Below are 24,865 nucleotides of genomic sequence, written 5' to 3'. Positions count from 1 at the left end.
AATTGCAACCGTGTTACAATCATTCAGAGCCGCTAATACCTCCCCTAGCAATATGCGGAGGTTCTCAAGCTTAAATTTAAAAGTAGAAATCTCTGAATCCAGTCTCCCTGGATCAGATCCGTCACCCACAGAATGAAGCTCTCCGTCTTCATGTTCTGCAAACTGTGACGCAGTATCTGACATGGCTCTCACCTCATCCGCGCGCTCTGTCCTTAACCCAGAGCTATCGCGCTTGCCTCTTAATTCTGGCAATTTAGATAATACTTCTGTCATAACAGTAGCCATGTCTTGCAAAGTGATTTGTAAGGGCCTCCCTGATGTACTTGGCACCACAAAATCACGCACCTCCTGAGCGGGAGGCGAAGGTACTGACACGTGAGGAGAGTTAGTCTGCATAACTTCCCCCTCGTTGTCTGGTGATAATTTCTTTGCATGTAAAGATTGACTTTTATTTAAAGTAACATCAATGCAATTAGTACACAAATTTCTATTGGGCTCCACATTGGCCTTTAAACATAGTGAACAAAGAGATTCATCTGAGTCAGACATGTTTAAACAGACTAGCAATGAGACTAGCAAGCTTGGAAATACTTTTCTAAATAAATTTACAAGCAATATAAAAAACGCTACTGTGCCTTTAAGAAGCACAAAAAACTGTCACAGTTGAAATAACAATGAACCAAAATAGTTATAGCAACCAATTTTTCACAGTAAATGTATTAAGTTAGCAAAGGATTGCACCCACCAGCAAATGGATGATTAACCCCTTAATACCCAAAAACGGATAACAATTTAATAATTAACGTTTTTAACACAGTCAAAACACACTGTCACAGGTCTGCTGTGACTGATTACCTCCCTCAAAATGAATTTTGAAGACCCCTGAGCTCTCTAGAGACGATCTGGATCATGGAGGATGAAGTAGACAGATTGTGACTGAATTTTTACTGCGCAAAAAAGCGCTAAAATAGGCCCCTCCCACTCATATTACAACAGTGGGGAAGCTCAGATAACTGTTTCTATGCAGAAAACAAAGATGGCCATGTGGTAAAAATCATGCCCCAATAAGTTTTATCACCAAGTACCTCACAAAAAACGATTAACATGCCATTAAACGTTTTGAACATACATTTTAAAAGTTATGAAGTGTTATTAATAAGCCTGCTACCAGTCGCTTTTACTGCAGTTAAGGCTCATACATTATTTCAGTATTAACAGTATTTTCAGAGTCAATTCCATTCCTTAGAAAAATACATTCAGTGTACACACACTCATCAGCCTAATACCAGTCGCTATCACTGCATTTAAGGCTGAACTTACGTTACATTGGTATCAGCAGTATTTTCTCAGTCAATTCCATTCCTCAGAAAAAACATAATTTATGCTTACCTGATAAATTCCTTTCTTCTGTAGTGTGATCAGTCCACGGGTCATCATTACTTGTGGGATATTATCTGCTCCCCTACAGGAAGTGCAAGAGGATTCACCCAGCAGAGTTGCTATATAGCTCCTCCCCTCTACGTCACCTCCAGTCATTCGACCAAGGACCAACGAGAAAGGAGAAGCCAAGGGTGTAGTGGTGACTGGAGTATAATTTAAAAAATATTTACCTGCCTTAAAAAACAGGGCGGGCCGTGGACTGATCACACTACAGAAGAAAGGAATTTATCAGGTAAGCATAAATTATGTTTTCTTCTGTTAAGTGTGATCAGTCCACGGGTCATCATTACTTGTGGGATACCAATACCAAAGCAAAAGTACACGGATGTCGGGAGGGATAGGCAGGCTCTTTATACAGAAGGAACCACTGCCTGAAGAACCTTTCTCCCAAAAATAGCCTCCGAGGAAGCAAAAGTGTCAAATTTGTAAAATTTGGAAAAAGTATGAAGCGAAGACCAAGTTGCAGCCTTGCAAATCTGTTCAACAGAGGCCTCATTCTTAAAGGCCCAAGTGGAAGCCACAGCTCTAGTGGAATGAGCTGTAATTCTTTCAGGAGGCTGCTGTCCAGCAGTCTCATAAGCTAAACGAATTATGCTACGAAGCCAAAAAGAGAGAGAGGTAGCAGAAGCTTTTTGACCTCTCCTCTGACCAGAGTAAACGACAAACAGGGAAGACGTTTGTCGAAAATCTTTAGTTGCCTGTAAATAAAATTTAAGGGCACGAACTACATCCAGATTGTGCAAAAGACGTTCCTTCCTCGAAGAAGGATTTGGGCACAAGGATGGAACAACAATCTCCTGATTGATATTCCTGTTAGTGACTACCTTAGGTAAGAACCCAGGTTTAGTACGCAGAACTACCTTATCCGAGTGAAAAATCAAATAAGGAGAATCACAATGTAAGGCTGATAACTCAGAGACTCTTCGAGCCGAGGAAATAGCCATTAAAAATAGAACTTTCCAAGATAACAACTTTATAACAATGGAATGAAGGGGTTCAAACGGAACACCCTGTAAAACGTTAAGAACAAGGTTTAAACTCCATGGTGGAGCCACAGCTTTAAACACAGGTTTAATCCTGGCCAAAGCCTGACAAAAAGCCTGAATGTCTGGAACTTCTGACAGACGCTTGTGTAACAGAATGGACAGAGCTGAGATCTGTCCCTTTAAGGAACTAGCGGATAACCCCTTTTCTAAACCTTCTTGTAGAAAAGACAATATCCTAGGAATCCTAACCTTACTCCAAGAGTAACCTTTGGATTCGCACCAATATAGGTATTTACGCCATATTTTATGGTAAATCTTTCTGGTAACAGGCTTCCTAGCCTGTATTAAGGTATCAATAACTGACTCAGAAAAACCACGCTTTGATAAGATCAAGCGTTCAATTTCCAAGCAGTCAGCTTCAGAGAAGTTAGATTTTGATGTTTGAAAGGACCCTGAATCAGAAGGTCCTGTTTCAGAGGTAACGACCAAGGTGGACAGAATGACATGTCCACCAGATCTGTATACCAAGTCCTGCGTGGCAATGCAGGCGCTATTAGAATCACTGATGCTTTCTCCTGTTTGATTCTGGCAATCAATCGAGGAAGCATCGGGAAAGGTGGAAACACATAAGCCATCCTGAAGGTCCATGGTGCTGTCAAGGCATCTATCAGGACCGCTCCCGGATCCCTGGATCTGGACCCGTAGCGCGGAAGCTTGGCGTTCTGTCGAGACGCCATGAGATCTATCTCTGTTTTGCCCCAACGTCGAAGTATTTGGGCAAAGACCTGGATGAAGTTCCCACTCCCCCGGATGAAAAGTCTGACGACTTAAGAAATCCGCCTCCCAGTTCTCCACTCCCGGGATGTGGATTGCAGACAGGTGGCAAGAGTGAGACTCTGCCCAGCGAATTATCTTCGATACTTCCATCATTGCTAGGGAGCTTCTTGTCCCTCCCTGATGGTTGATATAAGCTACAGTCGTGATGTTGTCCGACTGGAACCTGATGAACCCCCGAGTTGTTAACTGGGGCCAAGCCAGAAGAGCATTGAGGACTGCTCTCAATTCCAGAATGTTTATTGGAAGAAGACTCTCCTCCTGATTCCATAGTCCCTGAGCCTTCAGAGAATTCCAGACAGCGCCCCAACCTAGTAGGCTGGCGTCTGTTGTTACAATTGACCAGTCTGGCCTGCTGAATGGCATTCCCCTGGACAGATGTGGCCGATAAAGCCACCATAGAAGAGAATTTCTGGTCTCTTGATTCAGATTTAGAGTGGGGGACAAATCTGAGTAATCCCCATTCCACTGACTTAGCATGCACAGTTGCAGTGGTCTGAGATGTAGGCGTGCAAAAGGAACTATGTCCATTGCTGCTACCATTAGTCCGATTACCTCCATGCATTGAGCTACTGACGGGTGTTGAATAGAATGAAGGACACGGCATGCACTTTGAAGTTTTGTTAACCTGTCCTCTGTCAGGTAAATCTTCATTTCTACAGAATCTATCGGAGTCCCCAGGAAGGGAACTCTTGTGAGTGGAAAGAGAGAACTTTTCTCTTCGTTCACTTTCCATCCATGCGACCTTAGAAATGCCAGTACTATCTCTGTATGAGATTTGGCAGTTTGAAGGCTTGAAGCTTGTATCAGTATGTCGTCTAAGTACGGAGCTACTGAAATTCCTCGCGGTCTTAGTACCGCCAGAAGAGTGCCCAGAACCTTTGTGAAGATTCTTGGAGCCGTAGCCAGTCCGAATGGAAGAGCTACAAACTGGTAATGCCTGTCTAAAAAGGCAAACCTTAGATACCGGTAATGGCTTTTGTGAATCGGTATGTGAAGGTAAGCATCCTTTAAATCCACTGTGGTCATGTACTGACCCTCTTGGATCATGGGCAAAATTGTTCGAATAGTTTCCATCTTGAACGATGGAACTCTTAGGAATTTGTTTAGGATCTTTAAATCCAAGATTGGCCTGAAGGTTCCCTCTTTTTTGGGAACTACAAACAGATTTGAGTAAAACCCTTGTCCTTGTTCCAACCGCGGAACTGGATGGATCACTCCCATTAATAAAAGATCTTGTACGCAGCGTAGAAACGCTTCCTTCCTTGTTAGGTTTGTTGACAACCTTGACAGATGAAATCTCCCTCTTGGGGGAGAGGATTTGAAGTCCAGAAGGTATCCCTGAGATATGATCTCTAACGCCCAGGGATCCTGAACATCTCTTGCCCAAGCCTGGGCGAAGAGGGAAAGTCTGCCCCCCACTAGATCCGGTCCCGGATCGGGGGCCCTCAATTCATGCTGTCTTAGGGGCAGCAGCAGGTTTTCTGGCCTGTTTGCCCCTGTTCCAGGACTGGTTAGGTTTCCAGCCTTGTCTGTAGCGAGCAACAGCTCCTTCCTGTTTTGGTGCAGAGGAAGTTGATGATGCTCCTGCTTTGAAATTACGAAAGGAACGAAAATTGGACTGTCTAGCCTTGGCTTTGGCCTTGTCCTGAGGCAGGGCATGACCTTTACCTCCTGTAATGTCAGCAATAATCTCTTTCAAGCCGGGCCCGAATAAGGTCTGCCCTTTGAAAGGAATATTAAGCAATTTAGATTTAGACGTAACATCAGCTGACCAGGATTTCAGCCACAGAGCTCTGCGTGCCTGAATGGCGAATCCTGAATTTTTAGCCGCAAGTTTAGTTAAATGTACTACGGCATCTGAAATAAATGAATTAGCTAACTTAAGGAATTTAAGTTTGTGTGTGATGTCATCTAGTGTGGATGATTGAAGTGTCTCTTCCAGAGACTCAAACCAAAATGCTGCTGCAGCCGTGACAGGCGCAATACATGCAAGAGGTTGCAATATAAACCCTTGTTGAACAAACATTTTCTTAAGGTAACCCTCTAATTTTTTATCCATTGGATCTGAAAAAGCACAGCTATCCTCCACTGGGATAGTGGTACGCTTAGCTAAAGTAGAAACTGCTCCCTCCACCTTAGGGACCATTTGCCATAAGTCCCGTGTGGCGGCGTCTATTGGAAACATCTTTCTGAATATAGGAGGGGGTGAGAAAGGCACACCGGGTCTATCCCACTCCTTAGTAACAATGTCAGTAAGTCTCTTAGGTATAGGAAAAACGTCAGTACTCGTCGGGTACCGCAAAATATTTATCCAACCTACACATTTTCTCTGGGATTGCAACTGTGTTACAATCATTCAGAGCCGCTAATACCTCCCCTAGTAACACACGGAGGTTCTCAAGCTTAAATTTAAAATTTGAAATGTCTGAGTCCAGTTTATTTGGATCAGAACCGTCACCCACAGAATGAAGCTCTCCGTCTTCACGTTCTGCAAACTGTGACGCAGTATCAGACATGGCCCTTGCATTATCAGCACACTCTGTTCTCACCCCAGAGTGATCACGTTTACCTCTTAGTTCTGGTAGTTTAGCCAAAACTTCAGTCATAACAGTAGCCATATCTTGTAATGTGATTTGTAATGGCCGCCCAGATGTACTCGGCGCTACAATATCACGCACCTCCTGAGCGGGAGATGCAGGTACTGACACGTGAGGCGAGTTAGTCGGCATAACTCTCCCCTCGTTGTTTGGTGAAATATGTTCAATTTGTACAGATTGACTGTTTTTTAAAGTAGCATCAATACATTTAGTACATAAATTTCTATTGGGCTCCACTTTGGCATTAACACATATAGCACAGAGATATTCCTCTGAATCAGACATGTTTAACACACTAGCAAATAAACAGCAACTTGAAAATACTTTTCAAAGTAATTTACAAATAATATGAAAACGAACTGTGCCTTTAAGAAGCACAGAAAAAAATTATAGCAGTTAAAATAATTAAGTTATAGCATCAATCTTTGTCAGAATATACAGTTTTAGCAAAGGATTGTTCCCCTCAGCAATTAAACAACACAACTTTAGCAAAGGTTTAATCCCATTAGCAAAGATAACAATTTCTGAAAGCAGGAAACAAATTACAGAATAAACGTTTTTATCTCAGTCAAACTATAATTCTCACAGCTCTGCTGTGCTGACTGAAATATTTGATGCATAGTAAAAGCGCCCCTCCCCCACACACACAGCAGTGAGGGAGAACAGAAACTGACAGAAAAAAACAGATTTAAGCAACTGCCAAGTGGAAAAATAGTGCCCAAACATTTATTCACTCAGTACCTCAGTAAATGAAAACGATTTTACATTCCAGCAAAAACGTTAAACATAATCTCTAGTTATTAAACAGCTTTATGTCTTTCTTACAGTGTAATTCTAGTGAATTACCATTCTCCCAGAATACTGAAGTGTAAAGTATACATACATGACATTATATCGGTATGGCAGGATTTTCTCATCAATTCCATTGTCAGAAAATAAAAACTGCTACATACCTCTATGCAGATTCATCTGCCCGCTGTCCCCTGATCTGAAGTTTACCTCACTCCTCAGATGGCCGAGAACAGCAATATGATCTTAACTACTCCGGCTAAAATCATAGCAAAACTCTGGTAGATTCTTCCTCAAACTCTGCCAGAGAGGTAATAACACACTCCGGTGTTATTTTAAAATAACAAACTTTTGATTGAAGATATAAAACTAAGTATAATCACCATAGTCCTCTCACACGACCTATCTAGTTGCTGGGTGCAAGAGAATGACTGGAGGTGACGTAGAGGGGAGGAGCTATATAGCAACTCTGCTGGGTGAATCCTCTTGCACTTCCTGTAGGGGAGCAGATAATATCCCACAAGTAATGATGACCCGTGGACTGATCACACTTAACAGAAGAAATAATTTACTGCACATACCTCGTTTGCAGGGGGGCCCTGCATGCTATTCCCCTTTTCTGAAGTTACCTCACTCCTCAGATGAGAACAGCCAGTGGATCTTAGTTACGTCTGCTAAGATCATAAAAAACGCAGGCAGATTCTTCTTCTAATGCTGCCTGAGAACAAACAGCACACTCCGGTGCCATTTAAAATAACAAACTTTTGATTGAAGAAATAAACTAAGTTAAAAAACACCACAGACCTCTCACAGCGACCTATCTTTAGTTAGGCTGCAAGAGAATGACTAAATATGACATGTGAGGGGAGGAGCTATATAGCAGCTCTGCTTGGGTGATCCTCTTGCAGCTTCCTGTTAGGAAGAGATATATTCAATAAGTAATGGATGACCCGTGGACTGACTACACTTAACAAGAGAAACACCACTTCAATAATGCTACCCATATTTTATATATAAAAACACCTTGATCAGCATTCTGTTGTGCATGGTAAGTAGTGTTATTAGACAACACTCTTTTTGCTGTAAATAAAGAATTCATTAAACAATATTCATAAAAAAACAAAATTTATGCTTACCTGATAAATTTATTTATTTCTTGACACGGTGAGTCCACGGAATCATCAATTACTGTTGGGAATATCACCACATCAAAGCTGTTAAGTATCCCTTCCCACAACCCCCAGTCATTCGACCGAAGGAAAATGGAGAAAAAAGAAGCAATACAAGGTGTGGAGGTGCCTGAGGTTTATATAAAAAACTGTCTGAAAACAAGGGCGGGCCGTGGACTCACCGCATCAAGAAATAAATACATTTATCAGGTAAGCATAAATTTTGTTTTCTTTCTTAAGACACGGTGAGTCCACGGAATCATCAATTACTGTTGGGAATCAATACCCAAGCTAGAGGACACCAATGATTAGGGAGGGACAAGACAGGTAATCTAAACAGAAGGCACCACTGCTTGAAGAGCCTTTCTCCTAAAAGAACCTCAGCCGAGGCAAAAGACTCAAATTTGTAAAATTTGAACAGGATATGCAGAGAAGACCAGTAGCAGCCTTGCAAATCTATTTCACAGAAGCTTCATTCTGAAAATCCCAAAAAGAAGAGACAGTCCTAGTTGAAAGAGCTGTAATTCTCTCAGACTACTATCCAGCAGTCTCATAAGCAAAACCAATTATACTTCTCCACCAGAGAAAGAAAAATAGCAGAAGCTTTATTACCTCTACATTTCCCAGAGAAACAAACAAACAGGACAGAAGACTGGCGAAAATCCTTAGTTGCCTGAAAATAAAATTATAAAGCACGCAAAACCTCCAAGTTGTGCAACAAACGTGCTTCAGAAAGAAGAACTATGACAAGGAAAAGGAACAACAATTTCCTAATCATTTTTTTTTTTGTCCGAACCACTTTAGGAAAGAACCCAACATACGCCTAGATTTAGAGTTTTGTCGGTAAAGACCCGCGTAGCTAATGCAGCTTTTTTTCCTACCGCTGCTTCCAAACAACGCTGGTATTTAGAGTTGTCTGAAGGGCTGCGTTAAGCTCCAAAAAGGGTGCGTTGAGCCGAATTTACCGCCACTTCAACCCTCAATACCAGCGTTACTTACGGTAGCGGTAAGCTGGCAAAACGTGCTCGTGCACGATTCCCCCACACCTTCAAAAAAGCAGCGTTAAGCTCCCAACGCAGCCCCATTGTTTCCTATGGGAAAACACTCTCTAAGTCTGCACCTAACACCCTAACATGAACCCCGAGTCTAAACACCCCTAACCTTACACTTATTAACCCCTAATCTGCCGCCCCCGCTATCGCTGACCCTTGTATTACACAATTAACCCCCAATCTGCAGCTCCGGACACCGCCGAAACCTACATTATCCCTATGAACCCCTAATCTGCTGCCCCTAACATCGCCGACACCTATATTATATTTATTACCCCCTAATCTGCCCCCCCCCCCAACGTCGCCGCCACCTAACTTCAGTATTTATTTTAACTAGGTACAATGGCTATTAGTTATTAACTATTTAATAGCTACCTAGTTAAAATAATTACAAAATTACCTGTAAAATAATTCCTAACCTAAGTTACAATTAAACCTAACACTACACTATCATTAAATGAATTAAATAAATTAACTACCAATACCTACAATTAAATAAACTAAACTAAATTACAAAAAAAAACAAACACTAAATTACAGAAAATAAAAAAATATTACAAGCATTTTAAACTAATTACACCTAATCTAAGCCCCCTAATAAAATAAAATAAAAAAATAATAATAAAATGCCCTACCCTATTCTACATTACAAAGTAATCAGCTCTTTTACCAGCCCTTAAAAGGGCTTTTTGCGGGGCATGCCCCAAAGTAATCAGCTCTTTTGCCTGTAAAAAAAATACAACCCCCCCCCAACATTAAAACCCACCACCCACATACCCCTACTCTAAGCCACCCAAACCCCCCTTAAATAAACCTAACACTACCCCCCTGAAGATCTCCCTACCTTGAGTCGTCTTCACCCAGCCGGGCCGAAGTCTTCATCCAATGGGGCAGAAGAGGACATCCAGACCGGCAGAAGTCTTCATCCTATCCGGGCAGAAGAGGACATCCGGACCGGCAGACATCTTCATCCATCCGGAGCGGAGCCATCTTCTTCCCAGCCGACGCGGATCCATCCTCTTCAACCGACGCCTACTCGCCGAATGAAGGTTCCTTTAAATGACGTCATCCAAGATGGCGTCCCTCGAATTCCGATTGGCTGATAGGATTCTATCAGCCAATCGGAATTAAGGTAGGAAAAATCTGATTGGCTGATTCAATCAGCCAATCAGATTGAGCTCGCATTCTATTGGCTGTTCCGATCAGCCAATAGAATGTAAGCTCAATCTGATTGGCTGATTGGATCAGCCAATCGGATTGAACTTGAATCTGATTGGCTGATTGAATCAGCCAAACAGATTTTTCCTACCTTAATTCCGATTGGCTGATAGAATCGGAATTTGAGGGACGCCACCTTGGATGACGTCATTTAATCCTTTGAGTGCTAATGACGGCTCTGAGCCGTCACAGAGTTTCCCACTCTGGTGCTAATGACGGCTCAGAGCCGTCACTAGCACTCTCCCACCTTGAGGGAGATCTGGGGGCTCCCACCCGCTCCTACCCCGGCGATCGTGCCTGTAGAGTAACAGGCATCGCCGGGGCTTCCCGTTTTGCGTGGTGACGTCACGCGTAATAACGTGATAACGTCACCGCACAACTTTATTTATACTTAAAAATGTTAAGTATAGGAGCAGGGGGCATGCTGCTTAGAAGCCTGTATCTCAGGCATCTAAGCAGCTACAGACACCCAAGACCCACCATTGGAAAGGTAATCGCCTAACCTGAAGAAAAAATAAAAAAAAGTTAAAAAAATGTTTGTTCAAAAAATAAAAAAAATAAAAAAACCTTTAAAAATCTTAGCACCCAGGTGGGAAAGTGCTTAGCACTCAAAGGGTTAAAGGAACCTTCATTCGGCGAGTAGGCGTCGGTTGAAGAGGATGGATCCGCGTCGGCTGGGAAGAAGATGGCTCCGCTCCGGATGGATGAAGATAGAAGATGCCGCTTGGATGAAGATGTCTGCCGGTCCGGATGTCCTCGTCTGCCCGGATAGGATGAAGACTTCTGCCGATCTGGATGTCCTCTTCTGCCCCATCGGATGAAGACTTCGACCCGGCTGGGTGAAGATGACTCAAGGTAGGGAGATCTTCAGGGGGGTAGTGTTAGGTTTATTTAAGGGGTTTTGGGTGGGTTAGAGTAGGGGTATGTGGGTGGTGGGTTTTAATGTTTGAGGGGGGGTTGTATATTTTTTTTACAGGCAAAAGAACTGATTACTTTGGGGCATGCCCCGCAAAAAGCCCTTTTAAGGGCTGGTAAAACAGCTGATTACTTTGTAATGTAGAATAGGGTAGGGCATTTTATTATTTTGGTTTATTTTATTAGGGGGCTTAGATTAGGTGTAATTAGTTTAAAATTCTTGTAATATTTTTTGATTTTCTGTAATTTAGTGTTTGTTTGTTTTTGGTAATTTAGTTTAGTTTATTTAATCGTATTTAATTGTAGGTATTGGTAGTTAATTTATTTAATTAATTTAATGATATAGTGTAGTGTTAGGTTTAATTGTAACTTAGGTTAGGAATTATTTTACAGGTAATTTTGTAATTATTTTAACTAGGTAGCTATTAAATAGTTAATAACTTTTTAATAGCTATTGAACCTAGTTAAAATAAATACAAAGTTGCCTGTAAAATAAATATAAATCCTAAAATAGCTACAATATAATTATTCGTTATATTGTAGCTATATTAGGGTTTATTTTACAGGTATTTAGTTTTAAATAGGAATACTTTAGTTAATAAGAGTTAATTTATTTTGTTAGATTAAAATTATATTTAATTTAGGGGGGTGTTAGGGTTAGACTTAGCTTTAGGGGTTAATACATTTATTATAGTAGCGGCGAGGTCCGGTCGGCAGATTAGGGGTTAATACTTGAAGTTAGGTGGCGGCGACGTGGGGGGGGGCAGATTAGGGGTTAATAAATATTATGTAGGTGTCGGCGATGTTAGTGGCAGCAGATTAGGGGTTCATAGGGATAATGTAGGTGGCGGCAATGTGCGGTCGGCAGATTAGGGGTTAAAAATATTTATTATAGTGGCAGGGATGTGGGGGACCTTGGTTTAGGGGTACATAGGTAGTTTATGGGTGTTAGTGTACTTTAGAGCACAGTAGTTAAGAGCTCTATATACCGGCGTTAGCCCATAAAGCTCTTAACTACAGCCTTTCAATGGGCGTTAGGAGTCTTGTCGGTAGAGGGTCTACCGCTCACTTCAGCCAAGACTCTAAATACCAGCGTTAGGAAGATCCCATTGAAAAGATAGGATACGCAATTGGCGTAAGGGGATATGTGGTATGGAAAAGTCGCGACTTGAAAGTGAGCGTTAGACCCTTTCCTGCCTGACTCTAAATACCAGCGGGCGGACAAAAGCAGCGTTAGGACCCCTTAACGCTGCTTTTGACGGCTAACGCAGAACTCTAAATCTAGGCGATAGTGCGAAGATCCGCCTCATTGGCATGAAAGAGAAGATAAGGCAAATCACACTGCAAAGTTGAGAGTTTCGACACTCCAAGCAGATGAGATAGCAATAAGAAACAAAACCTTCCAAGATAAGAACTTAATATATATGGAATGCAATGGCTCAAACGGAGCTAATTGCAGAGGACTGCAATGAAAGAAAAGAAAAGGGATAATCCTTGATTATCTGACCTCTGTTAGAATATTCTCCTATGAAAGAGAAACTATTAAAGGCCCCAAATAAATCACTCTTGTAGATGGGACAAAGGAACCCTTCTCCAGATTCATTTCTCATCGATGGGAAAGAAGATTGGACAAGATCTCATGAAAGATAGAGAGAGTGCTTGAAAAAGGGTGACACCTGGAGAAGAGCACCCTTGAAATACCTCAAGACATTAAGCCCTTTCTAGGATGACAAGACTCAGAAACTTGAGAAGATTGCGAATAATGGGAACAATAAAAACACATCCTTCAGGTCTACGTTCGCTCTGAACAGGTCCTCTTGAACCAAAGGAGAATGGATACTACTTTGGAGGACAAAGCCTGAGAAACTTGAGGTAAATACCTTGGTTCCGTTCCCAGACTGGGACTGGAACTATCACTCCTAGAGAGGAAGGACCTTACACAGCTCAAGGAAAACCTCTCATCATACATGGACTGCAGATACTCTAGAATGAGAAATCTGCCCCTGGGAGGAAATCTTAGATAGGACTCCAAGAAACAAGACTGACCTTGCTGTAATAGAAAAGGAAAACCTCTCTTGACGAGTGGAAGAAAAACCTTTTTTCACCAGTCACGTCAGGAGACAATTCTGTCCAAACAAGGTCTCATCCCTGAAAGGAAATGCCAGAAGCGTGGAATTGGAGGAAACATAAAATATTGAACCTGCAACTGCAGAACTATAAAGCCTAAGCTGTACTGCTAAGCCACAGGTAGGCTTCTTGTCTGAGCAAGATTTCAGCCACTAGCACATCAAGACTAATAAGACAAGACATTGTTCTAAATGAACAATTAAACGATCCTCATCCAGGGATCCGAAAAGGAGCACCATAAGACAAGACATTGTTCTAAATGAACAATTAAACTATCCTCATCCAGGGATCCGAAAAGGAGCACCATAAGACAAGACATTGTTCTAAATGAACAATTAAACGATCCTCATCCAGGGATCCGAAAAGGAGCACCATAAGGATCGAAGTTCTCAGAGCCGTGGTAGAAAAATACCCTTCTACTTAAAGGGACACTGAACCCAAATTTTTTCTTTCGTAATTCAGATAGAGCATGCAATTTTAAGCAATTTTAAGCAACTTTCTAATTTATCTTCATTCTCTTGGTATGTTTATTTGAAAAGCAAGAATGTAAGTATAGATGCCGGCCCATTTTTTGTGAACAACCTGGGTTTTCCTTGCTGATTGGACAGCACCAATAAACAAGTGCTGTCCATGGTCTGAACGAAAAAACATAATTTATGTAAGAACTTACCTGATAAATTCATTTCTTTCATATTAGCAAGAGTCCATGAGCTAGTGACGTATGGGATATACATTCCTACCAGGAGGGGCAAAGTTTCCCAAACCTCAAAAGGCCTATAAATACACCCCTCACCACACCCACAAATCAGTTTAACGAATAGCCAAGAAGTGGGGTGATAAGAAAAAAGTGCGAAAGCATAAAAAATAAGGAATTGGAATAATTGTGCTTTATACAAAAAAATCATAACCACCTCAAAAAGGGTGGGCCTCGTGGACTCTTGCTAATATGAAAGAAATGAATTTATCAGGTAAGTTCTTACATAAATTATGTTTTCTTTCATGTAATTAGCAAGAGTCCATGAGCTAGTGACGTATGGGATAATGAATACCCAAGATGTGGATCTTCCACGCGAGTCACTAGAGAGGGAGGGATAAAATAAAGACAGCCAATTCCGCTGAAAAATAATCCACACCCCAAAACAAAGTTTAAATCTTATAATGAAAAAAACTGAAATTATATGCAGAAGAATCAAACTGAAACAGCTGCCTGAAGTACTTTTCTACCAAAGACTGCTTCAGAAGAAGAAAACACATCAAAATGGTAGAATTTAGTAAAAGTATGCAAAGAAGACCAAGTTGCTGCTTTGCAAATCTGATCAACCGAAGCTTCATTCCTAAATGCCCAGGAAGTAGAGACTGACCTAGTCGAATGAGCTGTAATCCTTTGAGGCGGAGTTCTACCCGACTCAACATAAGCATGATGAATCAAAGACTTTAACCAAGATGCCAAAGAAATGGCAGAAGCCTTCTGACCTTTCCTAGAACCAGAAAATATAACAAATAGACTAGAAGTCTTTCGGAAATCTTTAGTAGCTTCAACATAATATTTCAAAGCTCTAACTACATCCAAAGAATGCAACGATCTTTCCTTAGAGTTCTTAGAGTTCTTAGGATTAGGACACTAATGTTGTTAGAATTCACAACCTTAGGTAAAAATTTAAATGAAGTTCGCAACACCGCCTTATCCTGATGAAAAATCAGAAAAGGAGACTCACAAGAGCGAGCAGATAATTCAGAAACTCTTCTAGCAGAAGAGATGGCCAAAAGAAACAAAACTTTCCAAGAAAGTAATTTAATATCCAGCGAATGCATAGGTTCAAACGGAGGAGCTTGAAGAGCCCCCAGAACCAAATTCAAACTCCAAGGAGGAGAAATTGACTTAATGACAGGTTTTATACGAACCAAAGCCTGTACAAAACAATGAATATCAGGAAGATTAGCAATCTTTCTGTGAAAAAGAACAGAAAGAGCAGAGATTTGTCCTTTCAAGGAACTTGCAGACAAACCTTTATCCAAACCATCCTGAAGAAACTGTAAAATTCTAGGAATTCTAAAAGAATGCCAAGAAAAATGATGAGAACACCAAGAAATGTAAGCCTTCCAGACTCGATAATATATCTTCCTAGATACAGATTTACGAGCCTGTAACATAGTATTAATTACAGAGTCAGAGAAACCTCTATGACTGAGAATCAAGCGTTCAATCTCCATACCTTCAAATTTAAGGATTTGAGATCCTGATGGAAAAAAGGACCTTGCGATAGAAGGTCTGGTCTTAACAGAAGAGTACGCGGTTGGCAAGTAGCCATCCGGACAAGATCCGCATACCAAAACCTGTGAGGCCATGCTGGAGCCACCAGCAGAACAAACGAACGCTCCTTTAGAATCTTGGAAATCACTCTTGGAAGAAGAACTAGAGGCGGAAAGATATAGGCAGGATGATACTTCCAAGGAAGTGACAATGCATCCACTGCTTCCGCCTGAGGATCCCTGGATCTGGACAGATACCTGGGAAGCTTCTTGTTTAGGTGAGAAGCCATCAGATCTATTTCTGGAAGTCCCCACATTTGAACAATCTGACGAAATACCTCTGGGTGAAGAGACCATTCGCCCGGATGTAATGTTTGGCGACTGAGATAATCCGCTTCCCAATTGTCTATACCTGGGATATGAACCGCAGAAATTAGACAGGAGCTGGATTCCGCCCATACAAGTATTCAAGATACTTCTTTCATAGCCAGAGGACTGTGAGTCCCTCCTTGATGATTGACATATGCCATGGTTGTGACATTGTCCGTCTGAAAACAAATGAACGACTCTCTCTTTAGAAGAGGCCACGACTGAAGAGCTCTGAAAATCGCACGGAGTTCCAAAATGTTGATTGGTAATCTCGCCTCCTGAGATTCCCAAACCCCTTGTGCTGTCAGAGACCCCCAATACAGCTCCCCAACCTGTCAGACTTGCATCTGTTGAGATCACAGTCCAGGTCGGAAGAACAAAAGAAGCCCCCTGAACTAAACGATGGTGGTCTGTCCACCACATCAGAGAGTGTCGTACAATCGGTTTTAAAGATATTAATTGTGATATCTTTGTATAATCCCTGCACCACTGGTTCAGCACACAGAGCTGAAGAGGTCGCATGTAAAAATGAGCAAAGGGGATCGCGTCCGATGCAGCAGTAATAAGACCTAGAATTTCCATGCATAAGGCTACCGAAGGGAATGATTGAGACTGAAGGTTTCGACAAGCTGAAACCAATTTCAGACGTCTCTTGTCCGTCAGTGACAGAGTCATGGACACTGAATCTATCTGAAAACCTAAAAAGGTTACCCTTGTCTGAGGAATCAACGAACTCTTTGGTAAATTGATCCTCCAACCATGTTCTCGAAGAAACGATACAAGTCGATTCGTATGAGATTCTGCTAAATGTGAAGACTGAGCAAGTACCAAGATATCGTCCAAATAAGGAAATACCACAATACCCTGTTCTCTGATTACAGATAGAAGGGCACCGAGAACCTTTGTAAAAATCCTTGGAGCTGTTGCTAGGCCAAACGGCAGAGCCACAAACTGGTAATGCTTGTCTAGAAAAGAGAATCTCAGAAACTGATAGTGATCTGGATGAATCGGAATATGCAGATATGCATCTTGTAAATCTATTGTGGACATATAATGCCCTTGCTGAACAAAAGGCAGAATAGTCCTTATAGTTACCATTTTGAATGTTGGTATCCTTACATAACGATTCAATATTTTTAAATCCAGAACTGGTCTGAAGGAATTCTCCTTCTTTGGTACAATGAAGAGATTTGAGTAAAACCCCAGCCCCTGTTCCAAAACTGGAACTGGCACAATTACTCCAGCCAACTCTAGATCTGAAACACATTTCAGAAATGCTTGAGCCTTCACTGGATTTATTGGGACACGGGAAAGAAAAAATCTTCTTGCAGGAGGCCTTATCTTGAAGCCTATTCTGTACCCTTGTGAAACAATATTCTGAATCCAAAGATTGTGAATCGAATTGATCCAAATTTCTTTGAAAAATCGTAATCTGCCCCCTACCAGCTGGGCTGGAATGAGGGCCGCACCTTCATGTGGACTTGGGAGCTGGCTTTGGCTTTCTAAAAGGCTTGGATTTATTCCAGACTGGAGATGGTTTCCAAACTGATACCGCTCCTGTAGGGGAAGGATCAGGCTTTTGTTCCTTATTGTGACGAAAGGAACGAAAACGATTAGCAGACCTAAATTTACCTTTAGATTTTTTTATCCTGCGGTAAAAAAGTTCCTTTCCCCCCAGTAACAGTTGAAATAATAGAATCCAACTGTGAACCAAACAATTTATTACCCTGGAAAGAAAGGGAAAGCAAAGTTGACTTAGAAGACATATCAGCATTCCAAGTTTTAAGCCATAAAGCTCTTCTAGCTAAAATAGCTAAAGACATATACCTGACATCAACCCTAATGATATCAAAGATGGCATCACAAATAAAGTTATTAGCATGTTGAAGAAGATTAGCAATGCTATGAGTATTATGATGTTATGATGTTACTTGTTGTGCTAAAGCTTCCAACCAGAAAGTTGAAGCTGCAGCAACATCCGCCAAAGATATAGCAGGTCTAAGAAGATTACCTGAACATAATTAAGCTTTTCTTAGAAAGGATTCAATTTTCCTATCTAAAGGATCCTTAAAGGAAGTACTATCTGCCGTAGGAATAGTAGTACGTTTAGCAAGAGTAGAGATAGCCCCATTAACCTTAGGGATTTTGTCCCAAAACTCTAATCTGTCAGATGGCACAGGATATAATTGCTTAAACCGTTTAGAAGGAGTAAATGAATTACCCAAATTATTCCATTCCCTGGAAATTACTTCAGAAATAGCATCAGGGACAGGAAAAACCTCCGGAATAACTACAGGAGGTTTAAAAGCCGTATTCAAACGTTTAGATTTAGTATCAAGAGGACCAGATTCCTCTATTTCTAATGCAATTAAGACTTCTTTAAGTAAAGAACGAATAAATTCCATTTTAAATAAATATGAAGATTTATCAGCATCAATCTCTGAAACAGAATCCTCTGAACCAAAAAAATCATTATCAGAAACAGAATCAAAATGATGATGTTCATTTAAAAATTCATCTGAAAAATGAGAAGTTTTAAAAAACCTTTTACGTTTACTGGAAGGAGGAATAACAGACATAGCCTTCTTAATAGATTTAGAAACAAAATCTCTTATGTTAACAGGAACACCCTGAATATTAGATGTTGATGGAACAGCAACAGGTAATGGAACATTACTAAAGGAAATATTATCTGCATTAACAAGTTTGTCATGACATTCATTACAAACAACAGCCGGAGGAACAGTTACCACAAGTTTACAACAAATACACTTAACTTTGGTAGATCCAGCATCAGGCAGCAATTTTCCAGAAGTATCTTCTGATTCAGGGTCAATCTGAGACATCTTGCAATATGTAATAGAAAAAACAACATATAAAGCAAAATTGATCAAATTCCTTAAACGACAGTTTCAGGAATGGGAAAAAATGCCAATGAACAAGCTTCTAGCAACCAGAAGCAAATAAAGAATGAGACTTAAATAATGTGGAGACAATAATGACGCCCATATTTTTTAGCGCCAAAAAAGACGCCCACATTATTTGGCGCCTAAATGCTTTAAGTGCCAAAAATGACGCCACATCCGGTGACGCCGACATTTTTGGCGCAAAAACGTCAAAAAAATGACGCAACTTCCGGCGACAAGTATGACGCCGGAAATTACAAAGAAAATTTTTGCGCCAAAAAAGTCAGCGCCAAAAATGACGCAATAAAAAGAAGCATTTTCAGCCCCCGCGAGCCTAACAGCCCACAGGAAAAAAAGTCAAATTTTAAGGTAAGAAAAATTGATTATTCATATGCATTATCCCAAATAATGAAACTGACTGTCTGAAATAAGGAATGTTGAACATCCTGAATCAAGGCAAATAAATGTTTAAACACATATATTTAGAACTTTATATAAAAGTGCCCAACCATAGCTTAGAGTGTCACAAAAATAAGACTTACTTACCCCAGGACACTCATCTACATGTAGTAGAAAGCCAAACCAGTACTGAAACGAGAATCAGTAGAGGTAATGGTATATATAAGAGTATATCGTCGATCTGAAAAGGGAGGTAAGAGATTAATCTCTACGACCGATAACAGAGAACCTATGAAATAGACCCCGTAGAAGGAGATCATTGAATTCAAATAGGCAATACTCTCTTCACATCCCTCTGACATTCACTGCACACTGAGAGGAAAACCGGGCTCCAGCCTGCTGCGAAGCGCATATCAACGAAGAATCTAGCACAAACTTACTTCACCACCTCCACGGGAGGCAAAGTTTGTAAAACTGATTTGTGGGTGTGGTGAGGGGTGTATTTATAGGCATTTTGAGGTTTGGGAAACTTTGCCCCTCCTGGTAGGAATGTATATCCCATACGTCACTAACTCATGGACTCTTGCTAATTACATGAAAGAAATGTGCTGGCTCCTTAGCTTAGATGCCTTCTTTTTTAAATAAAGATAGCAAGAGAACGAAGAAAAATTGATAATAGAAGTAAATTAGAAAGTTGCTTAAAATTGCATGCTCTATCTGATTCATGAAAGAAAAAAATTGGGTTCAGTGTCCCTTTAAGGCACCGTGCATTTAATGGAGTCAGCTACAGGAAAATCCATTAAACCTCCTTTAACAGTACACAAGGTGTGCAAGCATACATCTGAAGGACACCACTTCAACATCAGATGAAGGAAATATACTGTCCAATTCTGAGATTTCACCCTCAGAAACTACCGGCGAGTCCTCCTCGCCAAACATAGGAGAGAGACCTAAGCAGTACAATATGGAGCAGCCTTTTTTCCCCTGAAAATAAAGAAAAACAGATAAAGCCGCAGATACCGCAAAGAGTACCTGAGCTGCAATTTCTGTAGGCACATAACTCCTCCAGGAGATTAAGAGGAACCGCAGAGCACTGGATGTGACGCCCTTGAGGCCTGGGACATTTGAGGAGAAGGCTGTGACATTGTCCGAACAGCATCATCCTAAGAGACATGGTTTTCAGTGGGCAACAACTTATCTCACCATGAGAAAGTTACAGCTTAAGCAAGTAGCACAGAATTGTCAAGAGAAACAATTTGTACTTCCAAACATAACAAACATAAAATAATTAAAATTATTTTAATAAACATTTCAATATTAAATATGTAAATATGATATGTACTGGCACTTTAAGAAGGACACAGCTAGTGCTCCTAAAGTAAAAAAGGCATAACCTGGTTGCACTTTTCAATCATGAGAAAAATACTAGCACTAAGCTAGGAAAACACAATTATGCCTACACTGCCCTAAAGGGTTAACAGTAAAACAAGGAAGCACGGTATGCTGATCGTATAGAATATCAGCTTATCCTAACTGTGTACCACTGTGAAACAGAGGAAACCCGTGAAGAAAATTTTGCAGGATTGCAATATTAAAACAACTGCAGCTGCATTTGTCACCCCGCACCAAGTCGGGAACTACAGCATAGAAGCGGGTCATGTGACCCGCTGACAGGAAAAATACTTTGCACAGAAACGCTGCCATTAATCACGGAGCAGAAATAACAGACCCTCCCGCCACTAGAACACATGGTGAAAAACCTTTCCCAACAGCCATAGCGGTCAAAAAACATGCAACGAAAAAACATGAATAATATAGAAGGATCTTAGTTCCGTTCACAGTGAAATAAAAAAATGTATTTAACATGTCTATTAAACACAGTAAAGTCAATTAATGACATGTCCGCTAGGAGTATCTCGCAAAGATGATCTTTACTGCCGAGACCGCAGTAGAAAACTGCATACCAGAATAAAAAAAATCTCCATACGAACAGTGCCTAGACTGTGGAGATTAGGCTGCCGTGTACAAACACCCACTTGTGAGAACAGTGCTTGTGAACTTAGCAGCCAAATAAAGTATGAACAACACATCATACTAAATATAACGCAAGTAGATTGCTTAGCTTAGCCCGTATCACATTCATAAATAGGTTGGAAGCATAGTTCGCAAGTTCAAAGTTAAAGGAACAGTCGTTACACTACCTGGACGGGGCAGAAAAAGCAAAATATTCACGGCTGCAACCAGGTTTCTGAGATGGCAGGTTGAGCAAAACCCTTGAGTGACTGCAGCAAGACTTTGTGGCAACAGGCACTGAAATTTTAGTTTGCACAGTAAGGCGCGTACTAAACATAGAAGGTTTCCATGCCAGAACTCCAAGACGTACATCACTACTGACCCAAAAGCACAAAAAAAAAAAAAGTTGGCTCCAATATGCTCAAAATCATATAAATAAGCCACAGAAGTTTTGCGATTCTGTTCTGTGGAGCAATGAAACAAAACTGGAACTTTTGGGCCCGAAGCATATGCTGAAAAGAACACCTTGCCTACACTTAAGCATGGTGGTGTCTCGGTAATGCTCTGGGGCTGCTTTGCATCCTCTGACACTGGAAACCTGCAGCATGTGGAAGGCAAGATGGATTCATTGAAGTATCAGGAAATCCTAGGAGAAAAGTCATGCCGTCTGTGAGAAAGCTGAAGCTTGGGGGTCATTGGACATTCCAACAGGACAATGATCCCAAGCATACCTCAAATTCCACCAAGGCTTGGTTGCAGAATAAGTCCTGGAAGATACTACAGTGGCCATCACATTCACCTGACTTGAACCCCATAGAAAATCTCTGGTGGGATTTGAAGAAGGCGGTTGCAGCAAGCAAACCCAAGAATATTACTGAACTTGAGGCCATTGCTCATGAGGAATAGGCTAAGATTCCTCAGGAACGCTGCCAGAAGCTGGTGTCTGGCTATGCATCTCATTTGCAGCAGGCCATAACAGCAAAATGGTTCTCTACTAAGTACTAAAGATGCTTGCCATGAAAGGGTTGAATAATTTTGAGACTGCATAATTCATTAAAAGTTGCATTTTCAGTTGAATTTGGGGAAACCACTTGAAGTAGTCTTTGTGTTGAGATATTTCAATTGCTTTTGTTTGATTTGTTCATTGCAAACAGCTGAAAGTCTATACATTTTGACAACAAACCTGATTTGCAATGGAGTTTGAATAATTTTGATTACAACTATATATATATATATATATATATATATATATATATATATATACATACACACACATAAAAACACACACACATATTCACACACATCCATTTTAGAATCATAGTCCCCTTTATTATAACCAGCTCCTACATATTCTATGGTGGTATGAGATAAGAAGAAGCTGTTTGGTAGATTAATTTACAACATACACTGGGTATGCTGCTTAGTTATCATGAAGAACAGGGCTTGGACCAAGAGAGTGTTCAAAAGTAACTGAAATAGTTTTGGTTTATATTTTCCCAGCAGAGAAGACCTTGTTAAATACCATTATGGGGTGAAGCCCCAGATACTTATGAAGCAACTGAATAGGATTGCCCTTCAGACATCACAAACTGAGCAACTTCCAGCACCTGGAGTGAGAGCTAGAGTTTACTGTGAAGACTATTTATAGACTGTTTTCTTATGAAAGAGTTGTACAAATTAATTATTTGCGAATAGATCCCATAGTCTCTAATATTTTGGGCTATTCAAGAACATATTTTTAGTATATGGGCATTATTGCTATATATTGTTTAGAACACAATTATTTAGCAGTATAGATGGGAATTCTATACAGATAAGATAATGATTTTAGAAAGGAATTAATATAGGAAAGCAAGGGGAATGGTTATATTGTAGAAGGAGAAGAGACTAAGACTTTCAATTTTAGATCTACAAGCAGGCATGAAATGAATAAGCCTTAAAAAAATATACCCTTGTCATGTACAGTCAATATATATTTGCTCCAGATACCTGTGCGGCTGCTCTCAACCTGGCTGAGAAGAGGAGGCATTGACAGTGGACTTCCAAAAATGTGAGATGAGGGAATACTGAAAGTGGGTCCAGCCAAAGAAAAAACCTGTAAGAAGAAAGAAGCTGTTGAGGAAAGTTGGTAAAAAGAGATGCAAATGCAAAATACACTGCATTACACACTACACACACCATTCCAAGTTAATCCTAGAGGGATACATTGTTATATCCTGTATGCAGAATTTCATCCTAAACAATGTGTACCCAGTATAACACCCTAGAGAGTATGCTTTCCAATGCACAACACCCTAAGTAACACAAAACCTAAGAAGCAAGATGCCTCCAAATGAAATGCAAATATTACATTACACTTACAATGACTACCTGAAAAATGCTGTTCCAAAAATGATACTCTGAACAACACATGGAACCCAATAGAACCAACTGTGGAACACAAAAACCCACAGGATCACTCTCCAGCTTCTGCATAGACAGAGCATGTAGAATCTTCTCAGTATACCCTTCAATATCAAAAATGACTAGGCACACCAGTGTCAACAGATCTTGTAAGGAAGGATAGTCACTGATGGTGAGATTGGCTTGGGTCACATTGCATTATACTTACAGTTATGCTAAAGATAGACATTACATAGAAAATTAGTTACTATAATTAGTTTACCATAACTGTGTATACTACTCAAATTTACAAAGTTTGATACATATACACTTGCATAAAGGGACATGAAAGTCAAAATGAAAGTTGTGTGACACATGTACAGCATGCAATTTAAAATATAAACTTTACTTCCATTATCAAATTTACTCTGTTCTCTTGGTATCCTTTGTTGAAAAGGAAAGCATTCATAGCTCTTATTACGCATATCAGTCTGTGATTAGCTGACGGCTATTAATAATAGAGGGGACAGTGAAACAAAAAGGAAACAAATTTGTCAAAAAATAAATAAAAATCTACTGCTCATTTAAAATTCAAAATAAGCATTACTGCAGGGTATTTTTATTATGCATTTGCTTATTTTTTTGATTATGCAATTCTACTGTGTATAAAACACAATTTATGCTTACCTGATAAATTTATTTCTCTTGTGGTGTATCCAGTCCACGGATCATCCATTACTTGTGGGATATTCTCCTTCCCAACAGGAAGTTGCAAGAGGACACCCACAGCAGAGCTGCTATATAGCTCCTCCCCTAACTGCCATATCCAGTCATTCGACCGAAACAAGCCGAGAAAGGAGAAACCATAGGGTGCAGTGGTGACTGTAGTTTAATCTAAAATTTTGACCTGCCTTAAAATGACAGGGCGGGCCGTGGACTGGATACACCACAAGAGAAATAAATTTATCAGGTAAGCATAAATTGTGTTTTCTCTTGTAAGGTGTATCCAGTCCACAGATCATCCATTACTTGTGGGATACCAATACCAAAGCTAAAGTACACGGATGAAGGGAGGGACAAGGCAGGTACTTAAACGGAAGGTACCACTGCCTGCAAAACCTTTCTCCCAAAAATAGCCTCCGAAGAAGCAAAAGTATCAAATTTGTAGAATTTGGAAAAAGTATGAAGCGAAGACCAAGTCGCCGCCTTGCAAATCTGTTCAACAGAAGCCTCATATTTAAAGGCCCAAGTGGAAGCCACAGCTCTAGTAGAATGAGCTGTAATCCTTTCAGGAGGCTGCTGTCCAGCAGTCTCATAGGCTAAGCGGATTATGCTTCTTAGCCAAAAAGAAAGAGAGGTTGCCGAAGCCTTTTGACCTCTTCTCTGTCCAGAGTAAACGACAAACAAAGCAGATGT

At 40.6% G+C, this 24,865-nt stretch overlaps 1 protein-coding gene across 1 annotated transcript in view; it reads right to left on the bottom strand.

Moving 5' to 3' along the window:
• MLLT6 (MLLT6, PHD finger containing) overlaps positions 1–24,865 on the bottom strand; it is a 374,449-nt gene that overhangs the window by 99,711 nt on the left and 249,873 nt on the right. The window contains exon 12 of the mRNA XM_053697755.1: positions 23,057–23,162. Within this exon, the coding sequence (XP_053553730.1) occupies positions 23,057–23,162 (106 nt within the window). The remainder of the gene's footprint in view (positions 1–23,056; positions 23,163–24,865) is intronic.

This window comes from Bombina bombina, chromosome 1 (assembly GCF_027579735.1).
Source record: "Bombina bombina isolate aBomBom1 chromosome 1, aBomBom1.pri, whole genome shotgun sequence".
Lineage (NCBI taxonomy): Eukaryota > Metazoa > Chordata > Amphibia > Anura > Bombinatoridae > Bombina > Bombina bombina.
This window is presented reverse-complemented; position numbering and strand designations above follow the sequence as displayed.